This window comes from Lagopus muta, chromosome 10 (assembly GCF_023343835.1).
Source record: "Lagopus muta isolate bLagMut1 chromosome 10, bLagMut1 primary, whole genome shotgun sequence".
Taxonomy (NCBI): Eukaryota; Metazoa; Chordata; class Aves; order Galliformes; family Phasianidae; genus Lagopus; species Lagopus muta.
In genome coordinates, this window is record NC_064442.1 from 13,615,554 (window position 1) to 13,638,648 (window position 23,095).

Sequence of the window (23,095 nt, forward strand, 5' to 3'; positions counted from 1 at the left end):
ATAAAAGGGTTTCTGCATAAGTAACATATTTGAATTGAATATATACATATATATAAAAATAGGGTATACTACTTTCCTTTTTAATAAAGTGTTTTTAATAGCTTGAGAATGAACAATATACTGTCTTGTTTTTCAGTCAGTAAGCCTCTGGACTTTCTTTGTAAGTCTTTCTCCTTTGCAGCAATGAGCTCAGTTGAAGAAAAAAAAAAAACAGTGAACAGAAAAACAGACCAGCTTTAAATCTGATAGTTGATGCATTTTGCAGATAGCAACATGAAACTTTTTACCAATTTCCGCATTCAATTATTTTACACAGCAGAAATTTCAGAGCTGTCACGATGAGGAACACTTGTGATACACTAGCAGTGCCACCAAGCAGCAGACTTTACTTCATCTAGCTAACATCTGTGGCCAAAGGAAAGGCTTATCCCCCACCAATCCAACCACCAGAGTCACTTGGTCAGAGAGTACTCCAGCATGGAGAACAGAATTCAAGCTTTTGCTCGAATGCCACAACATCAGGATGCTGCAGAGACTGGGATAGGATAACAGGAGGCCAGTAACATAACGCACTAGTTCTGCTCATTTGAAAATGCTCAACTATATAGGAGAAATGAGACCTGTTCCAGAGAAGTATGGATGCCGACAGGAAGGAGATACCAGGACAGGACAGTAGTGGCAAGAAACTGAACAAATACAGTGCTGAAAGCACAGCTCATTTGCTTCAAAGAAAGTGCAGCATCTGTAATAAAATCCGTGCCTTGTATGCGAGCTGTGGTCATGTTCCCTCAGCACTGCTCAGTACTACTGCTAAGGTTTAGGCAAAGAAACATACACGTGCTGAAAAACAGATGGACAAGAGGAGCTCTGCAAGATACAATCCCAGTGTACTCGTATCAGTACTTCAACAGAAGGAAATCCAACTTACATCCACCAAGTAATCAAAAACACGGGCATGAAGGGCCTTGGCCAGTGCATCCCTAGTGTAGCAAGCCTGTTCCACGTTTAGTGTTACATTAATGGACTCGGATTTGCCTCCCCACTTGCTGTCCATCTGTCTGCTGGTCAGTTTTTCCTTTAGGCGGTCCTGGTTAATTCCCAGGAGGAAAGCAGGGAAAGCCAAAACTGCAAGAAAGATCAGAGTTGCTGGATTATGATTTACACTAAACCAATGCAGAATAAAAGAAAAAAGAAATACATACATATACGAACATTGTGGTTAAAACAATCACAGAGATGGCATGGTTGGAGGAGATGAAAAGAAAACACAAAGCTCACACTTAAAATTGAAGCTAATGAAAGTGGTTTGTAAACTATGAAAGGTTTAAAAAATAATGAAGAAAATAGTGCTGCTTTCTAAAATCCTTTCCCCTTCTTCCTCTAAGGATACTGCAAAAAAACAAACAAAAAACAACCAACCTTCAATTCCCTTGCTCTTTATTTCTTTTTACTTTTTTTAATACCTTACTCTGAAGCTACTTTGCAAATTCTGGCTTCCCTTTCTAAAAAAAGCAAAGCAGAAAAACAGGTATCTGCACGAAGCAACAACAAATCTAACGTTCTCTGCATCTTTAGCACATGGCACAGGTGACAGCTGCAGGTGGAACAGGAAAAGAGAAACTGCTTGAAAGCATATGGAAATAGCTCCCAATGGTAGCTCTTGCAGGTACTATTGCACTTCCACTAAACCACAATAATCCTCTAGTGACGTTTCTTCCATGTTCCTTTGCTTTCAGACCCACCCTGCTCATGTGAGGAGGACACAAAACAATCATTAACGCAGCAGCCACTTGAGCTTTACAAATCCGTAACAGAACAGCACGATGATTCTTTAAACCCCTTACTATTTTAATCCAAAACTGTTTTTTTAATTGTAAATAACTGCCAGCTTTATGAACCTGATTTCTTACAATCAGCAAGGTGATTAAATTTACCCTTAGGGGAGCAGGAACCAGGGGACTAATCAAAACTGAGTTGCTAGCAACAGCTCTGGTAACTCACTGAGAACATGACATGGCTAGCCATCACATATTGTGAAAAGGAAGAAACTGCAGGGTATTGTAGACCAAATAGGCTCACATATACTGGAAAGATGCTGGAATGAATTATTTAGCCAATATTAACTGTCAGAATTTATGAAGATGGTATAATGATAAGAACCACCATGCAGAGCTCTGAAACTTTTCCTTCACAGTGATAATAATTCACTGGAAAGGAGGAACTGAACATGACCTGATAGACTTCACACTCTTAACATGCCTGATTTTTTTCCATTTTTAGGTCTAGAAATTACTTGAAAGTGGGATATGCAGGTAATTGAAGAAACAATCCTCAAAGAGTAATGAATGGTGTTCTGTGAAATAGCTTAATGCACTCTTCAAAGAAGCTGTAAAAGATGAGGATCGCTTCATCAGTTTTCAGGAAGTGTAAAATATATCTCCCAGTACAAACAAAGTGTGAAGAGGGACAGTTTCAAATTGTTTTCAATATGCAAAGAGAGTAAGTAGTATTTAGCATGATTTGTAAGGAAGACAAATAATGAGAGATTATTGTTAATCAAGCACTATAACAGACAGAAATCACTGTCAGTTGTAGTCTCTGTACAGTTGAGTCTGACTCAGAGTAAGAGATCTGGCTTCCTGAAGAACATCTTTTGCATCAGTTTCTATGCAACTGGCTATATAATAACAGTAACTCCATCGAGCAAAACTGTTGAATTTTGATTATTTCAGTCTGAAATAAATGCTTCCCTTTGTATTTCTCCATTAATATTCTCCCAAATGAAGAAATTTTTAGTAATTTTTATTTCTCAATTTGTTAAAATAACTAGCAGGAGAGCAATAACACAGTTGAGTGGGGAGCTGACTGCACAGGATACTTCATTCATATTTAATTTTCCTAAAAATAGAGTAACAGATGCAGCTTTCCTAAACACAAACCACTACGGATCATTCTGAAATAAGAGAACAAATAGGTATCTATAAGCTACTGCAGATTTTTGCTTATTCACTGTGGGCTCAAACAACATGTAAGAAACAGTTTCTTTTTTCATGCTCGACAGCTGGAAAAGGATTTCTTAAATTCAAAATTGCACTCCTATTAAAGCCTACAGTGCTGTACTAGACAAAGAGGGCCTTGGTACCATTGCTGGTTTTGGAAAAATCTGAATTAGCAGCCTTACACTTAAAGAAATGATGCACTATGTTTGGATAAGTAGCTCAAGATGGAAGTTCAGCTCATGCCACCTGGGTTTCAGCCCATTCTTGTCAGAATTTCCAGAGGTACTTACACTCCTCACTCTCCACTGCTGCATAGTTGCCAACTTCTTTGAAGCTAATGTTTCCCAAGTGCAATATTCCAGCCACGATCTGTAGCACCAACGTCTGTTCCTCTGCAAAGATCCCAATCACACTCATTGCATGCTAGGAAGAAAAGAATTTTTAAGCAAAGAATCTTTTCAATGACTCTCTCCATTAAAGTCATTTCAAATTTTTTACCTTAAAAATTCAAGTTTTTCAAATGAATTCAAACACTTAAGGCAATGAAATTTCATTATCGCCAAAAATTTCAAGGTGATAGAAAACCTGATATCCTACTTGAGCATTTCTGTTCTTCCTTTTTAACCATTAACTACAGAAGCATTTACATACACCACTTAAAGACGAGTTAGCTACATAAATACTTGAAGAATTAAACTTGCAGAACAACAAGCACCTGCCCTTAAGCTTCACACTGAAATCAATTTCACTGCAAAATGCAAAACAAAGAACAGTTTTGTTCCCTCTATACAGACAGTTTATCTGCTGAGATGAACAACTGCGAAACTCAAAAGCAGCACAATCTGTCTGGTTCAGGCTATTTCAGCCACTGACTAGAAAATGACTGACTGCCTCATTGGGCTCTGAGTACATGACAACATACAGGATGTCTTCTCAACGTAACTTTTCCCAAAATACCAAAGTAGCTAGAATCTACAAGTAATTTTTTCTTTTTTTGGCTGAAGTCTCTGACCCATGCCTTCTTAGCCCCTTTATGCAGCCTCCCAGCTGTGCTGTTTTTAACAGGAAGAAAAGATTAGGCGCTCTCAAGAATCAAGGTGAAAGAGTCTTCTTCTACATGTTCCTTAATGGCAGTTCCTCACCATTTTCACATTCTCCATACTGTAGATTCCTACCAGAAGTTTGTCTGCATACAATCCAAGAATTTGCACCATTATGAAAAAGGACAAGCAGAAAACAAAATGTATTTCTATACAAAGATGGAATTGTAGCCATCTTCTCAGGATTCTTAGACTGTAACAAAGGTTCTCCACAGCGTAACATACAATCTCTGCAAGTAAACATAATTTACGTACATTGCCTGCACATGAATTTGTCATTCCCAAACCAATGTCTTTGCTACGAATGGACAGTGAGATGAACACCCACTGCTACACAAATCGGTGTCAAGAACTCACCAGTGTTTCTTGGAAATCAGATTTGTCATTGATGTCATCTACTTTGTAAGACCCAGAGAGACTAAGATAGTAATAATAATCCATACTGGTAATGCCAAGACTGCTTTTTTGTTCAGAAGAAGCCCCTTCAATTAACTAGAAAATAAAAATCTTCACGTTAGTCACTGGGTAAAAACTTTCAGCACAGATAAAGTGGGTCAGAAACTGGTGACTGAGCCTGAAATTACTGGAGAAGACAAGGACAGTGCTGTGCCAGGCTAGTAACCTTCTTATTCTTTCACTAGCTTGACCTGAAAGATCAGATGCTTATTTCCATTCTCATAAATGGTTTAGTAAACATCTAGTCTCTTTACCACAAAAATAAGGCAAAGCTGCTTTTTCAGTCTTCAACATTTCACCTAAATCCTCAAAAGCAACATATTTTCCATGCTTGCTGAAAGACAAGCACAGTTGCCCAGATGTACAGCAGTGATAGAAAGGAATGAACTAATCTCCAAACAGAATATTCAAAACCCTGTGGTTTTCTAATTCTCTGCATCAAAAAGCCTCTCTCAGCCACAGAAGAAATTCAGAAGGGAACTGCAAGTTGTTTATACACCTCAGAAGAGGAGAGTGCACAGCTTCTGGAGCAAGTCTAGCTCCAACTCAGCCTTCCATCTTCATAACAACACTTCAAATGTATGTGAAGCTGCATACAGTCGCTCACTTACATTGCACTGCATTTACTCTAGTTTTGTAGAGCTTGACTTCAGCTGATAAGAAACTCTCATGTCAAAGACAAGAAAAGGCCAGAAAAGCTTTTTGGAACATAAAAACCTGGGGATGTTTGGAGGATTCAAAAGCTGTTATCCCATAAAACATAATTAAATCTCTATTTCAGAGCTGTCGTACAGAGTTCTAGAGCAGAAATTATGATTGTATAGATAAGTTTATAGAGAGAATTGTTGGAAAGTTCTCATTTTCCATTACATTCTATAGGATTTCCCCATAAGAGAGTTATCAGTGAATTTCCAAGCTGATCATTTGAAGTACATTCTTTAGATGAAATGCAGACAGGCCTATGTTAGATGGTGCCTTAACATGCTATGAAGTTTTCCAGTGATATCCACATTATCTTTTTAAATATGCTTTCAATAACCTCACTGTGTTGTGAATGACTTTTTAATTCAAAAGGAAAAACTGGCACAAGTTATTTTAAATAACCCATAAAAGAGCTGTAGACTTCTGACCTGGTAAAAAATGTGAAAACTCCTCTCTCCAGGATTCCTCATTACAACTCGAGATTTTTCCAGTAGGAAGTTGGAGATTTTCCCTCCATCTGGCTCTCCACCTGGGCTAAACTGGATTTCAAAATATTTCCCCTGCAATAAATAATTAAAGCTGTTGAATAATTAGTAAATATTAAATCATGTACTGCTTGTACTGCATCTCAAGGACCATTAGTATGATATTCATCTTTCTGAACACAGTGACTTAGCTGGCTCAAGAATTACGTAAGCTTAGATTCTTGAACTATCACATCTTCCTTCTTTCTTTGTTTATACAGTTAGACTAGAGATAATGTGCCACATGGTAATGCCAACGCAGAGAAGCAATGAGGGGCTTCTTCCCATTGCTGAGATCCCTGCTTAGCATAGAGGAAGCCATAATGACCACTTGTAATGGAAGTCAATTTAGCAGATTTATGACCAATGAAAAACAGTGTTGTGCTTGAAAGCAACGTAAAGCAATTATTTTTACCTTTCCGTGATGCATTTATCATGTTAACATTCACATTGGCTTAGGAACAAGTATCAAATTTGTAAAGCCTATGTGTAACTTTTCTGCAGTGTAACCTATAGCAAGCTAGCTACTGAACACTTGCTCTCAATATTAACTTGAGTATCTTACGAGGACAGACAAAAGACTGTTGCTGCCTATTTTCTGTATGTAATACTAAAGGTATTTCCCATTAAAGAATTCTAAGAATGGTTTCATTTGTTAAAAAATATGCTTTTAAATTATATTGTTGCATGTGTTTTACTGACCTGGATGTTTTGTTACTGTTATTTGCTTACAGACTGAACATCTCATAATTTTTGACCAGCAAGAGTAACAACTTTGCAATCAATACAGAATGAATAGAGGCCTATCAACACATTGTATTTTATATACATGTCCTTAATTTGTAGTCAATCTATATTATACTCCTGAATAACGCGTCTGTAACAACACAGAAGTTGGAAAAATAATTTCTAATGGAGACAGACTTACAAATCTGCTCGAGTTGTTGTTCCGCACAGTTTTTGCATTCCCAAAGGCCTCCAGTAAAGGGTTGGACTGCAGAATTATATCTTTCACATGCTAAAATATTAGGAAACAAAATAAATAGAGATTTAAAAACCACTTTTTTTTTTAAGACTTTTTTTTTTTTAAGTTCATAGGAATTTTCCAGAAAACCACGACAATCTAAATTATTTAAAATAATAAAAGCACGTAGGTGCAAGTGTGGAAAAAATCCTTTTGGATGGATAAGGTACAGAACCTTTTATCAGAGTTTTTATGTCCCTCTGTTTTGAAGAAAATTTAACAAAATGCCTGAGGCTGCAAACAACTGGTCCTTCCATTCACTGTTGGGCAAAGCAACACAGCCAGTAAATTGATGTGGTTTTCTTTCTTGTTTTTAAATAACTTCCTTCCTCTACACAAACACTTAAATCTTTTGCAGGGTCTGAAACTACAACCGATGCATTCTGAGCAGCAAGAAATTCAGGATTCTGCAAGTGCTTGAGCCAACTGTGTGGAGGCCAGTGATATTGCTACCTCACATTCAGAGACAGCCATAAGCAGCCTGTTACTATCACTTTTGTATTTGATCCTAGAAGTTGGAAATAGAAGTTGATCTAGCTATTAGCTTCAGAAGAAACCTAATGTATGCTTGGCTGTGTAAAGATGACTGAATTTTACTTCAAAAGAAATTGCTCAAGGCAACTGGCTTTACAGTTCGTGGTCTTCCTCTACAGACAGACACCAGTAGCATACCTATTAAGAACAAGAACTATTTATTGTTTTAAGTAGCTTTCACAGATACTAGCTAACCTCATAAAAAAAAGATGATATTTCCATTGTTGGCTCTCAAATGTATGCATACAAATCAGATTTAATAGAATTAATAAAAACATGAAAAGCCAGCTCAGTTTTCAATAAAGTATCAAGCCAGAAGGAAAAAAAAACAAAACATCTACTAACAGGAGATTGCTGTTCTCAACCTTCAGAACAGAACAGTAATTAAAGTATCTTTCTTACACTAACTTCAAAAAGAAGGAAAAAAAAAAAAAAAAAAAAAAAAATCAAACTTGTAGACATAATTCTTTTAACAGAGATCATTCCGGGTCTGTGGAATTACCCCATAAGGGCTCTCATCACACAGGTGATCTTCAGGCAGGCAGTTCATTATGCTCTTCAGCTGTCTCGGCAGTTGAGGACAGGCACATATTTACAGCTGCTCACAAGCTTCTCTAGTAGAGTGCCTACTGGCTGCCACTGCCTGCCATGGCAGACCTTTGCCATTCTGCCTCTAAACTCAAGTTTCAGACTGTGCTCACAGAATGGCCCAGGTTGTAAGGGACCTCAAGGATCATGAATCTCCTGCCACATGCAGGGCCACCAACCTCCACACTCAATGCTAGACCAGGCTGCCCAGGGCTCCATCCAACCTGGCCTTGAATACCTCCAGCGATGGGGCATCCACAGCCTCTCTGGGCAGCCTGTTCCAGCACCCCACCACTCTCTCTGTAAAGAATTTCCCCCTGACATCCAACCTAAATCTCCCCTCCCACAAATTAAAACCATTTCCCCTTGTCCTGCAGTTGTCAACCCTTTCAAAGAGTTGACTCCTCCCCTGTTTGCAGGCTCCCTTTAGGTACTGGAAGGCTGCAATGAGGTCACCCTGCAGCCTTCTTTTCGCTAGGCTGAACAAGCCCAGCTCCCTCAGCCTGTCCTCACAGGGGAGCTGCTCCAGTCCCCTGATCATCTTTGTGGCTCTCCTCTGGACCCTCTCCAACAGCTCCCTGTCTTTCTTGTAGTGGGGTCTCCAGACCTGGACGCAGTACTCCAGATGGGGCCTCACAAGAGCAGAGTAGAGGGGAACAATCACCTCCCTGTCCCTGCTGGCCACCCCTCTTGTGATGGAGCCCAGGATACCATTTGCCTTCTGAGCCGCAAGGGCACACTGCTGGCTCATGTTAAACTTTTCATCCATCAAGACCCCCAGGTCCTTCTCCACAGGGCTGCTCTCAAGCACCGCTCCTTCCAGTCTATATGGATGCCTGGGATTCCTCCGGCCCAAGTGCAAAACTCTACACTTTGCCGTGTTGAACCTCATCAGGTTCACCCGGGCCCACCTTTCCAGCCTGTTGAGGTCCCTCTGCATGGCATCCCTTCCTTCCTCTGTGTCAACCGCATCACTCAGCTTGATGTCATCAGCAAACGTGCTGAGGGTGCACTCGATTCCACCATTGATGCCATTGATAACGATGTTAAAGAGCATCAGTCCCAAGACAGACCCCTGTTACCGCTTGTTACCAGTCTCCACCTGGACACAGAGTCATTGATGACCACCCTCTGTCTGCGGTCTTTTAACCAATTCCTTATCCATCAAGTGGTCCACCCACCAAATCCACATTCCTCCAATTTGGAAATAAGAATGTGGTGGGGGACCATGTCAAAGGCCTTGCTCAAGTCCACGTAAATTACATCAGTAGTCCACATAAATGACATTGGTGCTCATACTTTAGTATTATGCTGTATCAACTCACCTGTACTTTAGGGCCACCTCCTGAAATTTTGGAGATGTAACTCATGATATACTTAGCAGCCACAGTCTTCCCAGCACCACTTTCCCCACTGTGAGAGACACAAAATATACCTGTTAGTTTTTAAATAACTAAGAATTGAGTTAATCAGGGTATATCTTGTACAACCTTGCTGTTAGCAACAATACTATAATAATGAATAATAAGTAATTCAAGTTTTACATTGGGTAAGTTGATAACAGACTGTCATACAATATTGCAGTACAGATTTGTTTATGAATAAATAATTCCGAATAAATCATCCTGCATGGATCCCAGAATCTCTATGGGAATTCAAAGTCAGCAATAATGCAAATTGAGAAATAAATACACTCAAAATAAATCAATTCCCAATTAAATTAAGTGGGATTTCAGATCTTAACATACAAACTCATTTGAAACTCCAAGCCTTGAATGCCATGCCAGATGCCTACTTCAGTTCTTTTTTTTTTTTTGGCATTCCTGAATGAAATAATGAGACGTTATTAATCACATCCTGAATGACGGAAGAACCACCTTCCTGTTCCTATACCTCTTGACACAGGGTACAAGAAGTTTTAATACTCCATACTAGCTTTCACAATTCCTTCCTTCCGTTACAATATTTCACTTCAATTGTGAATACAGTTTAGAACATCAGTAGTTTCATTTTCTCAGAATTAGTAAGAGCTTCTCGAGACGAAAAGACGACTGGCATACCAGGCAATGCAACCTCAATGCTTTATTTCATACCTTACAGCTAACCTGTATTTGAGGAGAATTCCTGCAGGCTTACATAAGTGTTGGTTTAGTGTCATTAAGAAAAAATATTTCAGATATCTTTGTGTGAAAATCTGTGCTGTCCTTATGTTCCTGAATAATTTCTGTGAATGCTGGCTCTTCTATCTTATGCCTACTTGTTCCTGGATATGGATCAAGCACGCATCTTTTCCTGTACAAATTTTAGCTACGTTTGCCAGAGAAACATCAGCATGTCCTGCACAGCAAAAGGACTTGCTGAGAATGTCAACACACAGCTCCTTATCAACATGACTAATGGAGACATTTCCAAAGGTTTTAATTCTGAAGAAGCTCCCCACGCTGTCAAGCTGCAAGTATCATTTTACATCTTTAAAGTTTCCAAACAGTACAGAAATACTGAATGATTTTGTCAGAAATGTTTCAATGCATCTTTTCCTGCCTGCAGCTTCATAGATCAAAAAAGTGAAAAAATACTTCTTGATTATCTCAACTGTATCAACTTTTATTATTCAGTCATCTCTTCCTAACAATCGAAGACAAGAAAGCCTGTATAATTCGTATCTATGACATTCTGAGGCACAGACTGAGTTTTCTAAATGGCAAATCATTGTTAAAAACAGCTACAGTTTGATTAGTAGAAAAGTAATAACTTCTTCAAACCAAAATTTACTCACAGTAAATTTGCTCATCCTGTAGAACAAGACAGACAAGCCCATCTAACCGAAAATGTATTCTTAAATTGATACATGCATTCTCTGCTGGATGTTAAAAAGGATCTGGAGCCAAATACTCAACGAATGTGAGTAGATATTATTTATCAAGAGGTAAAAATATAGCATATTTCATTAAGATTTTCTCACTGTCCTTCTCTTTGCTCAAATTAAGCATGGTTTACATTCATGATTCTGTAGTGTTTGTCTTGGAAAATTATACGGAGGCACATAGTTCCATTTTATTGTTAGTCTCTATTTCAATGTAAGTTCTCCTTCACAGTAAATGAATTTGCCTAAAAGACTGATTTTTTTCAGTTTGATTCACACATACACATCCATACACTTACATTTTCAGTATTAAAAGTTTATTCGTCAGGGACCAGTAAATAGCTCCAACTAAATTACTGCTGAACAGGATGATACATTATTTATGAACTCAAGTAATTTTAGCTGATGTCTTCTGCCACCACTAAGATCAGGTACTCAGCTCTTACAGGGAAATGATTCTCATACAGAAGCTTTTTCACATACACCTTACTGCTCTGCTGCTATTACGATGATTCAAGAATATTTTTTTAGCTAGAAGTAGAGAGATTTTTAAAGGCAGAAAAAATGACAATAATGGCTGACAGTAAGAAGCAGATTAAGCTGCAACTTTCTTGGAGATTTTTCGAACACCATATGCTCTCAATCACTAACAAAAAAAGAATGCTTTGAAAGACACATTGTTTTTCTAGAACTATTTGCAATGTCAGAAAAGCAAAGTTTTGTTCAGAGAAGTTAATTAATAATTAGCTGCAATGAGAATAAGAGTATGAGCAGCAGGAAATTTTTAGCTCCTCCTTTCTTGCCTTCCTCCCCTTCCAGAGGAATTATGAGGGCAGCTCTGAAAGTAATGCCTCCTATTCTATTATATTGCCCAACAGCATCAGAGTTGGATGTTGGTGGTAAGGCAGCAGAGGTTGAACCTTCCCACCAATATTCCATTCCATGTTGTTGCTGTGTGACAGATGCAGCAGAGGGGCAGTCTGACAAAACGGTGTCTGACAAAATGGTGTCTGACATGGAAGTGCATGAAGCAATGGGGTGGAACTGAATTTTTTCATGCAGAAAAAATGGCACCTACTGACATTCATCAATGCTTGCTGAACATTTATGGTGACTGAACTGTAGATGTGAGCACAGCAAGGTGGTGGGCAGCAAGTTTCAGCAGCAGCAACAGTGACAGTGGGGCACCTCTGCTGGTACAGATTTTTGTAAGCGTGGCACACAGGCTCTTGTTCATCACTAGTGACATGCATAGCTAATGGCATTGAGAAAGAGTGCTTCATACCTAAGAACTTGCTCTAGCAATAATGTTATCATACTCTTCATATCTGCTGTATTTTCCATGGAAATAAATAGGAGACATTACTTCCAGAGCAACCTACATATAATCCTTTGATTAGAGTATACAAGCAAGATCCAATACAGAGCCTCATTCTTCTCTCTAAAACTAACCTGCTGAGTGACATTTAATGTAATCTCCCTGGCTGCAGAACAATAGAGGACAATATAATAGTTACCTACATAATCAGGACAAGGTTAACATTTTAATAATAAATATATATAAAGAACGCTGCATGTAAAGTATTCTGTCTTGTCTGAATAAGCTTTTTAGATTGTTTACATACAAAATCCCCTTTCTCCAATTATGTTCAGAGACCTCAGTAACATAATTTCAGAGACATAATTTCCCTTCTGCAACTGAGAGCTGTTAACTAATTTTTCTTACTACATTGGACTTACATTTCTACCACTCCCTCATTAAAATCCAGCCATATTTCCAGTTAGTTTACCTATAGGAGTTTTACAACTGTCATTTGAGTTTTATGGAAAGCCAAGATATAGAAGTTAACTAAAAATCTCAACTAAATTTCAATCTTTATAGGCTTAAGATATATACTAGTTGTTTGCTAAGAAGTCAGGCTTATAAGTGATCTTCCATTAATGTACCTCCCTAACATTTAAGATGCTGTATTGTCTTTTCAGGCATGCAGTTGTCACATATGGTTTCACTGCATCCAAACATTACCATACAGAGTTAAAATGTAAACTAAAATTACAAACAAGGAGGTCTGGAAAACTGCTTTAAGGCAACTGCAGCATCTCCTGGCAGAAGTCACAGAAAGCAAAGTCTTCAAATTTAAAGAAAGGCAACACCTTAAGAACAATCTGGAGAAACATTCATAGCGACACAATTGAAAAATAATGATCATAACCACCATGCTTTTAATTAAAAGAAAATGGTAGTCTAGAAGGAATTAATAATCTTAAAAGAAAACCCTTGGTAACTACAATCTTGAGGGACAAGTCATTGCTGATGCTTGCGAGTGCTGCCACTCCCAGTGAGGAAGAAATAAAAACAGCCTGATGCAGCAGACACAAGTTTATGAGCTTGGTTCAGTAGAGTTCCCAATGAAGTATTATGCTCAGTACCATGAAGTCAATAAGAAATCAAACTCCAGCAAAGCTGCTTTGCTCAGATGAATAAACTCCCTTGTTAATTCTGCCTGATGCATACAAACAAGGGAAGAAAGCCACAAGTAGTGCTCCCTCCTCCCACAGAAGCACGCATTCTGCACCTGCACACAGCCCAGCCACAAACCGGCCCAAGAATAACATCACTGCATACACTGCTAATACCCATTCAGAACAGCTCACGGCTCCTCAGCAATAATTAGATATGTACATATAATTTTCTTAGCTTATTTTTTTATTTTCTTAGCATATATGCAATTATTCCACTAATGAAATAATCTTCTCTGGCCCTGGAAAAGTTGGCTGGTGAGATTTTGATTTTCAAAATGAGTGTTACTGCATAAATAAATAAATCTACAAACAAATAAATATATACCAGTGTTACAATCTATTCAGTCTTTCAGAGAACTGTATTTTCTTTCAGATTTACTCTCCTCGTTAATTCCCTAACTTTCTGAAGAACTTTTTCCATCAATGTTTAAATGCATCAGTTACAATCCAGGAACTAAACATCCTGGCCAAAGGTTGCGTGGCCCCACCTCTGACAAAGGTTCCTGACTACAGCATAACACCTCTGGGGCCTTCCTTCACCTGCCTGGAAATCTGCTCCCCACAATTTGAACACACATCCCTTCCCAGGGCTGGAAGTAGAAGCCGCAGGTGCCCAATCACGTGCAGTGGGAAGACGGGTGTGCAGCAACCCCTTCCCCACCATTCCTTTGTCTCTAAATGCACCATCAGACCAGATGTGACTGAACTAGCCCAGGCTACGCAGGATTTCTCCCTTTCCCTCTCTGCAAAGCTCTCTTTAAAAAAACAAATAAAATTGACTGACAATACGAAGAGAGAAAAGAAGGGAAAATTGGGTTTGTTTCTGTACTAGCTTGCTCTGTTTCTTCTGTTCCAACACAAATTTTCAGTGAAGCAATTCCAAACTTAGGCTAGCTGTGAAGAAGACAAGCAAACCAGCACCTCTTAATAGCCACACTGTCATCATCACTCCTTTCCCAAATGCCAAAGTTTTATGGAAAAAAATTATGGTTCACTGAAATGCAAGGTCCATTTGAAGCTGCTCACATTCAGCAGACTTCTGTGGAACTGAAAACAAACAGAGCTGTATCTCAATTTTCTGACAATCAGCAGCTTAGGGGCTGTAATGCTACAGTCCTTGGCAGCTATTAACAGAGTGGTAGAAGAGCAGCTCAAACATCCATTTCACACCAGAGCTGCAGGATCTCAGGAATCTCCGGTCAGCCATCAATTTCAGTGCTTTCTGCTCTATGAAATTAAGTAAAATGTAAGGAGACAAAATGGTGAATTTAATGATACTTCAGTTTTAAGCCATATCTAGTCATTAGAAATTGTGACGTCATTCTAATCACAAAACATGAGATGTATCTAAATGTGGGCAAAGTATTAAAATACCAAATGAAACAGAATTAATTTTAAGAACAGCTAAGTCACCTGATTTCAGAGAAATAACTTCATGGCGTCCTAGAAAAATGAATACTATCATGAAAACTATCCGAAAGTCTGCAGCTTTTCCAGTTTGCAGTAAGACAAATCATACAACAAATAAACACTGGAAAGGAAGAGGAACTCTTTGAAATGTCCCTGGCAAACATTTTCTGATTTTGTGGTATATTTTAATTAATTCCAGCAGAATTTGCATCTTTTGTGCACAGACTGAGAAAGAATTCACTCTGCACATATGCAGTGCAGGAACTGCTAAAACACATCATCCATCACTTAAACCCAAGAATTCTCCTAAGAATTTTAACCTGTAAATTCAAAAAAGCCCGCATCCCAGCTCTCTGAAAATGCAATTCCACTGCATTAAAAACCTTTGAGGCAGTAGCAATGTATCAAGAATTGTGCTTTATATTAATCACCCACAACACTTCAAGAATTTTCACTATAAATTTAGATTCATATGAAACATTCCAGGCTCTGGAATGTGATTTTGTTCAAAAAATCAAAATAAATCTCAATTTTACCCATGCCTAACAGATCTGAATTTGACCAAATGGGACTGGTAATTTCACATGGCAACAGGCATCAATTTTCCAAACCAGATGGCAGCTCAAGGAACAATTCAGAAGTATGAGAAACAAGAATAAGAGAAAATGAATTTGGGATTTTTGAGACACAAGACTATGCTATAGGTAGCTGCCCATAATAGGAAGGCCAATACAGTACAGCATTAATGTTTGGCTGACCTTCCTACGTGCAAAACCAACAATTTCCACATACATACATACATACATTTCTGCTAATGTTGAGGGCAACAACTGTCTGCTTTTCCACTGTATGCCGTCACCAAGTAAAGCACGGCCTGGATGAACCCCAGGCACTGATCATGTGAAATAAGACAATGAATCTAACTTACAAACAAATATTCCTCAACAAGGATCCAAAGCAGCTCATCAGTGAGAGCTGCAACCTCTTTTCTTAAATTCAATAGCAGTTAAATTCATAGTGATGCCTGAGTGCTCCAAAGAAAAACAACTGAAAGCTCAGAAAGACTGTTATTAATGGAATATTGGCTGTTTAACTTCAAATAACTTTCTTCCTCTTACTTTTCTCTAGTTCTTGACTGATCCATTCCCACAGACCAGTGTTCTCCAAACTCCTTTGATCATGTAACCAACCAGCAAGACATTACTGAATACAGGCTCCCAATATATGCTTATAATTTGGTTGCTTATAGATTATATACATGTACTACCAGTGTTCTAATACTTTCATCCTAGACCCCCCCAGTGGACTGCACTGTAAACCTTACAGGGCACGCACTCCACTCTGAACACCAGTGCCAAAGGCAAACTGCAATTCCAGGAGCACCACAGGGAATTTCCTAAGTGTTCTATGTAAGAAGGAAAGTCAAAGGATGGATAACAGGCCAGCTCAAATATCCGGTATTTCTGTATGCTTTCTTTTATCATAAACCATTTATAAGTTCACAGACAGGGCCAAAGAGTACCTTCTGCACCCAACATTCACTTTCACTGTTACTTAAGTAATGGCTATCATTAAACAAGTTCAGTAATTTTACAGTGGATTCTCTCAGCCTACTAATTCAGATGGAATAATAAGGAATAATTGTTAGTATCTGCCTCGTCCTTTTGCCTCTGACTGAAAGCAAGTTAAATTCTGAAATGAACAAAAGTGCATTTACTTTTAACTGGGAAAAAAAAACCTAAAATGAACATGCTAATGCAGTCAATGTAGTCAATGTGAGTGTCAGATTTAGCTAGCAGTGTCTGCGGCTGCTGGAGTTGTTCATTCTCACGTGGTCACTTGAGCTATTGCTATTAGGTGATGGGCACGAGGCTGGCTATGAGAGAGAGATTTGTTGTTAAGCTATCAGGATTCCACCGGAAAACAAAAGGGAGGGTCAGAACATAAACAACCAACCTAGAAAACCTCAAAATATTGTGAACTCAGAAGGTTCTTATTAGTATAATAAAAAATTAGCTTTTCCCTTTCTTGAAGTTACAACAGGAACAAGACAAAAATATTTTCTTACAGATCTTTTCCTTACCTAATAATGACACATTGATTTTCTCTGTCAATGATCATGTTTCTGTACATACTGTCTGCAAGAGCATAAATATGTGGTGGGTTTTCATATTGTGCCTAGAAAGGGAGATAGAACATACATTTTTCAACATAACGTAACTTTAAACGATGCAGAAAGAGAAAAATAAATTTATTTCAATTGGAAGAACTATATTCCTGGAAAAAAAACAATTTTCAAGTCCAGTTACAGGAATTTTTGTTTGTTTAGTTAAAACAAACCAGTGCCTGGTTTGTTACTGATCTTTTTCTCACCCATAATTCTCTTCTGAAGTACGTAAACACATCATTCTAATAATGGCCCATAATTGAAATATATTACTTGTTCAAGACAAACTGATATAATTTAAGCCTATCCCATCAATGCTCGTGTGCTAACAATAAACTACGTAAGCCACTACAGCCTGGTGCTGTAATGGGATCATCCTCATCCACAGCACCCGCCTAAACTGGATGGTTTCCCTGGTCTTCTACCCATGGACATGCCTAACTCAAACAGAGCAGAAAGCAGAATTTTAAGTCCATAATGTCCTTCAAGCGTTATTTTCAAAACCAGCATCTATTTTTGGCATCCCAATTTTCTTACTCTACTTGTCTGGTCTGTGACATCTCTACCCATATTCTTCAAATCCACCAATGGCCATTTTGGTTTCTGTGCCACAGTTTAAGCAAACAGTAGCTTAAAACGTGTTTTTGCAGGAGGAGAGGCTTGTCAAGGGGAAAAATCTGGTATGGATTAGAGTTAATCAATGCAAGTATTTTCTTGAGAGCTAATTCTGTGTTTCAGGGAATTCAATTTGAGGACTCAGTATATGGTGAAGGGTATCAGCCACGTTCTTCCAGGTTAATACAATACCACCAAAACCCAGAAACAAATGCTTCCACGAGTTTAACCACATGGAATAATATTTACATCCCTGCCAATACTGTAGTACATTGCAAACTGCTTTACTTACGGCTCCCTGGTACATTTCAATTTCCTTTTCCCCGAAATACGGCATTTGCTTGAAAGGATTCACAGAGATTAACACAGAGCCAATATATGTCTGCATTCAAAAGCAGTTAAGGTAACCACAGTTTATATAGTAGTATCTTACCACCAGATACTGCAACAGCCTTTCCATATATTACACAACAGGATACAGCTTCAAACAATACAGAAAAAAGAAAGCTTAAAACAATTCTTAATAAAAATGAAATTAGAAGGCTTACACGAATATAAACATATCATTCAGTGGGATACTTTCATATTATCAAAATATTTATCTTAGGACAAGTTAAGCACAGGAACATGTATTACAGGCCCAAGTCCAACATTCCCTGAACAAAAATACAGAAAGGAAATGGTATATTTGAACTGCTTTGCTCCTTTGTAACTGAGAAGATCATATTGTTAGTATTGAAAAGATTGTTTTGACCTTCACAGAATGAGCTGTACTGACACATTCTGATCTCACAGAGATTGTGCTGAGCGTGCAGACAGATGGAAACCACCCGTACTGAGCTGAATTGGACAATTACTCAGCTGTGTGTACAAGGCAAGGAGCTAAGGGAGTTAGGTAATGCAGTGCTGTGGTGATATTTTATGAGTGTAACTGTTAACAGTTACATTGGAAGACATTTCCCTGGAAGACATATCCTGCAGGCTCCCCTATAAAACATTTCAGTTTATTATTACTCCCAGAAATTTTTTTTGCAACATTCTGAATGTCAGTGTTTCACAGTTCCACATTCAGCTGTACATCCGCCTACACTTGCAGTGTAGGTAATGAATTGTTATATACGCAACTGAAACAACTGGTACTACTTTACAGGCAGGACTGGTTCCTTGAGCTGGAAGTTAGCAGTGTACCCATGTCAGTGAGTTCAAAACACTGTATTGTTGGTTTCACTGAACAAGCTGGAATTGCTCACAACTGAACTTACTTATCCAAGCTTTCCATACCTAAGTAGGAAAACTGAGAAATTTATGCTGCTGTGTTTGGCTGTGTAAGAACCATTATGCTGGTGCCCCAGACAGAATCGCATTAGTCAAAGAACTACTATAAATCAGTGAACGTAATCTCAGTATTATTAATTTGCAATGCTTTCTTCATACATTTTTAAATTTAATTCAAAGAGTGACAACATCTGGGCCTCCAAAATATCAAGCACTCGTTGTGCCCATATAACCATCTGAAGTGACAGTTTTCTGTTGGTAACAATACCAGCATTTTCTGGGAAGAATCAGTAATCTCTGCGCAGAGTAGCACAGAGAAATGTTCATTCATGGGTGAGCATAAGAACAGTTGAAAGATTCAAGAGATAGTCTCCAGTTTAGAACAAAAAGCCTGCACAGAACTGCAAAAGGATTATTTTTCTCTGCACAAATGAATTATAATGCTTTTAAAAGAAGAGTCTGATAACCCATGTGACCACCAGGCCCCTTGGAAAGCACACAAGCTGCTTCAGTAAAAAGAAAAAATAAAACTTCTCTATGTTAATCTGGTACTCTCACTTTTGTAAGAAAAAAAAGCATTGAGCACTGAAAACTTTGTGAATATTGTGCATGGAAGATGCAGGACTTCCCACTGACAGAAATGTTTCTTCTATTACCAGGAAGAGTGCTGTAGATTGCCCCAGTACAATCAGTCTGAGAAATTCTTTGCAACTCACACATGAACTTACAGAAAACTTGAACAGTTCGAGATGGAAACGTCAGCACAGCCATAACATGACTTCTCCTCTACCGGTCCTTGCTAAAGCTCTTACTGTCTGAGTATTTGGAAATAGGAGAAGTTCTATTTTATTCCCATTCTGCTAAAAAGAAATTAAACTCTTCAAAATAACTGCTCTCCATACATTACTAGCTGGTACCAAAATCCTGTTAAAGCAGAAGAACAGTATCACCGCTGACTACAGGTTACAAAATTGATTACTGTAGCTTGTGTTACATTGTAGAAGCTAAAAATCAAACAGTGCTTGTGTTTTACCTCAAGGAAGTCTTTTCATGTGAAATTTCCAAAAACAAAAACATCTTTGGTGCTGAAATTTGTTTTTCTTGCTGTTATATATTTGACTACTTTCACATCTTCATTAATCATAGTAAATAAAAAAAAATTATAGCACAAGCATCGTAGATTTACAGATGTTCACATGGTCACATGTTTTCATCAGCCCATGATTCAGAACAAGTTGTAAACAGGGTTATGTAATAGAAGAAATGCTAATGTGAAAGCATTAGAATCTGGGAGGTAAAGAAGATAACACCATCTCAAAACACATACGTAAGGCTTAAAACTATTAACTCTTGATCAAGCATCAGCAATGCTGGATTAGCTTGAGGGGTCAGAACGTATGGAGCTACAAAATTATCTTCAACGGTGACAAGAACTACCACATAAAAAAGAATTGTACAGCATCTTAATTTCAACCTACAGGGAGGTTTAAGTTAGATATTAGGAGGAAATGCTCCACTCAGAGAGTGGTGATGCACTGGAACAGGTTGCCCCAGGAGGCTGTGGATGCCCCATCCCCACAGAGGCATTCAAGGCCAGGCTGGATGTGGCTCTGGGCAGCCTGGTTTGATGGTTGCTGACCCTGCACACATAGCAGGGGGTTGAAACTAGATGAGCACTGTGGTCCTTTTCAACCCAGGGCTTCCTATGATGCTATGACATGACGCTATGATACACCCACAGAGCCCAACTAACAGCAATACTAGAAAGGATACAAAAATATAATCATCCATGTATCGCTTCTTTAGGTTCTCCACTATGGAATCTTCTGTGATTTTGGAAAGAAGGACCATATCGTCCACTCCGCTGTGCTTGACATTGTGGCTCTGCCAGTGATATCTGTAGTGCCCTTTGCTTCCCTGCAGGAAAACACAGTAAGTATATAAAAAAAAAAAAGGTTACAATATTTCTCATTAGCATGAAATATCTGAAAGCAACCAGTCTAATTCCAGTTTCCAAAATGTATTGCTCACACTGAATTCTATCCCTTGACCCAGCTATTGAAAAGCATACACAAATAATGTCACCTTACACATCTCTGAACTATTAATTAAAGCACTGCACTGCCCCCCAAAAATAGCAATAACTTCACAGGGTTTTGTGAATGTCTACACATGGAAGTGCTCTCAGACGTCAGGCAATTCTAAAACATGCAGGGGAAAAAAAAGAATTTCCAACTGAGATCCTTAGAAGTTTAGGATGCAAAAATTAGACTCCTGCAATGCAACTATTAGTCATGAGGATAATTAACCATCTGAACTGCATTAAATGGGGATACCCTGGATTCTCCATCTTGAGTCTTCTAATCCAAAACTGGACACATGATGCTGCTACTCTCATAGGAGCTGTGAGACTGATGTCAAAGGCATTCAGTGGTGTTCTGCAGATGATGCTGCACAGCCTGACAGGCTGTGTGCCTGAACAGCCCCTTCTGAGCTGTTAGTCACTGTGCATAACTGACATCTGAATAGATAATCTCTCCCCACACTTAGAGACTACTATTTCAGGATGCTACTGAAAACTCGTGACATTTCAATTTGTACCAGTTGAAATCAAAATCTGTTTTTTTTCCAGCTGATTTGAACTGTATTTACGTTTCTATGGATGCAACCACAAACACATTAAATCCAGTCTAGATTAAATGCTCTCTAATCCCAAAACTATTCCTCGAGTCTGACAGGTAATTCTCATGGCACTCCTGTATTTCTGCACTTTAAGTCTGAATTCTCAAATTAGTAATACTGAAATGAATACATTTTACACTAATAAATTGCCATGCATGCTGTCAAGAAAGAAGTGATTAACAAAACAGTCATCTGGTATATTCCTCCTCTTTCTTAGCATCACAATTTCAAACAGTGAGATGCATTTTACAGGATCAAGTCATACTCATCAGAATACATGCAACTTATTATAAAGTATTTTGCAGAATAACATAATGCATAATTACAGATGGTAAATAAGACCAGCTGGATTTGATCTCAAATTAACCTGTGCTAAAAACAGACTCATTTGCCCACTGCAGACAGCACAGGAGACTTCTAGGCTTTACCCCTGTTTTTATTAAGTCTCTAACTACTGCTATCCATCACCGCTAACAACACTGAAGAGTATTTGTAATCGATAATGAAAAGAATACTTTTAAAAACAGGATAGCAGAGGAAAATACACCTGAAAGCACACAATCTCATCAGTCCTCTTAAACATCAAATAACCTTACATGAGCTTAAATAAAATAATAATCTTTAAACCATTTCAGTTCACGTAAGACATGCCCATTTCATATTTGCATAATGGAAGCAATGATCTGGAAGCACTGAGTAAATGAAGGAACCAATTAATTTTTGGAAATTGCTGTAAAACACATGACTGAAACCTCAGCTGGATGTCAGGTTATCTGAGTAAAGGGAAGTCCAGCAGGAAGACATAATTTCCTCCAGTGCACTCATCAGCTATTTGTGATATTGTGCTTGAAAAAAGAGACAGGCAGCATGGATTAAAAAAAGGTATAGTATAAAAATAAACACAGAGAATGACAGATTTCATAAAGCTATGCAGAGCGTGGTTTAGTATCGGAAAATGGAGTAAGCTACAGAAAACTTGTAAGAAAGGAGACTGTAGGAAACAATCAAGCTGCCCATTAGAAGCATGATATAAGAGACAGCAAGGTCAGTGAGAAAAGGACAGAGCTCACAAAGCCATGGGATGTATGGAAAATGTGCACACAGTTTGTGTAACAGCAAGCTTTATGGAAGTCAGTGACTGCTGCTGACTGCAAGTTACACATTACCGGGCCAGAAGGTTCTTTCCAAAAGTAATGCAACAATGAAAGCAAGAGGGGCAGTGCCAGAAGACTCAGCTTACCTTGAGAGCTGCTCACCCCTGTGCTTACCCACTGATTTAACGAACAGCTGCCAGCAAATCCAAGTACCACAGTATCAGACAATCAAATGGAAAAGGCAGCAGTTTAAATGTCCACGAAACATATTGCACGGAGACAGCTGACAGTTACAGCACCAAGTAGTTCACAATAATATTGAATTAAACTAAATAAGTTCCTACCAGTAGTCTGGGACTATTTTTTTCCTTGAAGCACAGCCATACACGAAAATGCATGGAGAAGTGACAAACCATTGGCAGACTATTATTAGATTTCTCCTATAGATCTAGAAATAAATTCAAGCTTTAATAGTGACTAATTTCACCTACATGTTTAAGTTTTGCCCTCACCCTGCCTTTTCTCAGGAACCTAGAGCA

At 38.4% G+C, this 23,095-nt stretch overlaps 1 protein-coding gene across 2 annotated transcripts in view; it reads right to left on the reverse strand.

Annotated features, from left to right (window-relative positions):
- Positions 1–23,095, reverse strand: part of MYO1E (myosin IE) — a 145,383-nt gene that overhangs the window by 34,277 nt on the left and 88,011 nt on the right. For both annotated transcript variants that reach the window (XM_048955683.1, XM_048955682.1), the window contains 9 exons: positions 20,554–20,697; positions 17,798–17,887; positions 16,807–16,901; positions 9,253–9,340; positions 6,710–6,799; positions 5,686–5,817; positions 4,457–4,591; positions 3,290–3,422; positions 929–1,125 (listed from right to left, as the gene is read on the reverse strand). In XM_048955683.1, coding sequence (XP_048811640.1) covers positions 929–1,125; positions 3,290–3,422; positions 4,457–4,591; positions 5,686–5,817; positions 6,710–6,799; positions 9,253–9,340; positions 16,807–16,901; positions 17,798–17,887; positions 20,554–20,631 — 1,038 coding nt within the window. In that variant the 5' untranslated portion in view covers positions 20,632–20,697. The remainder of the gene's footprint in view (positions 1–928; positions 1,126–3,289; positions 3,423–4,456; positions 4,592–5,685; positions 5,818–6,709; positions 6,800–9,252; positions 9,341–16,806; positions 16,902–17,797; positions 17,888–20,553; positions 20,698–23,095) is intronic.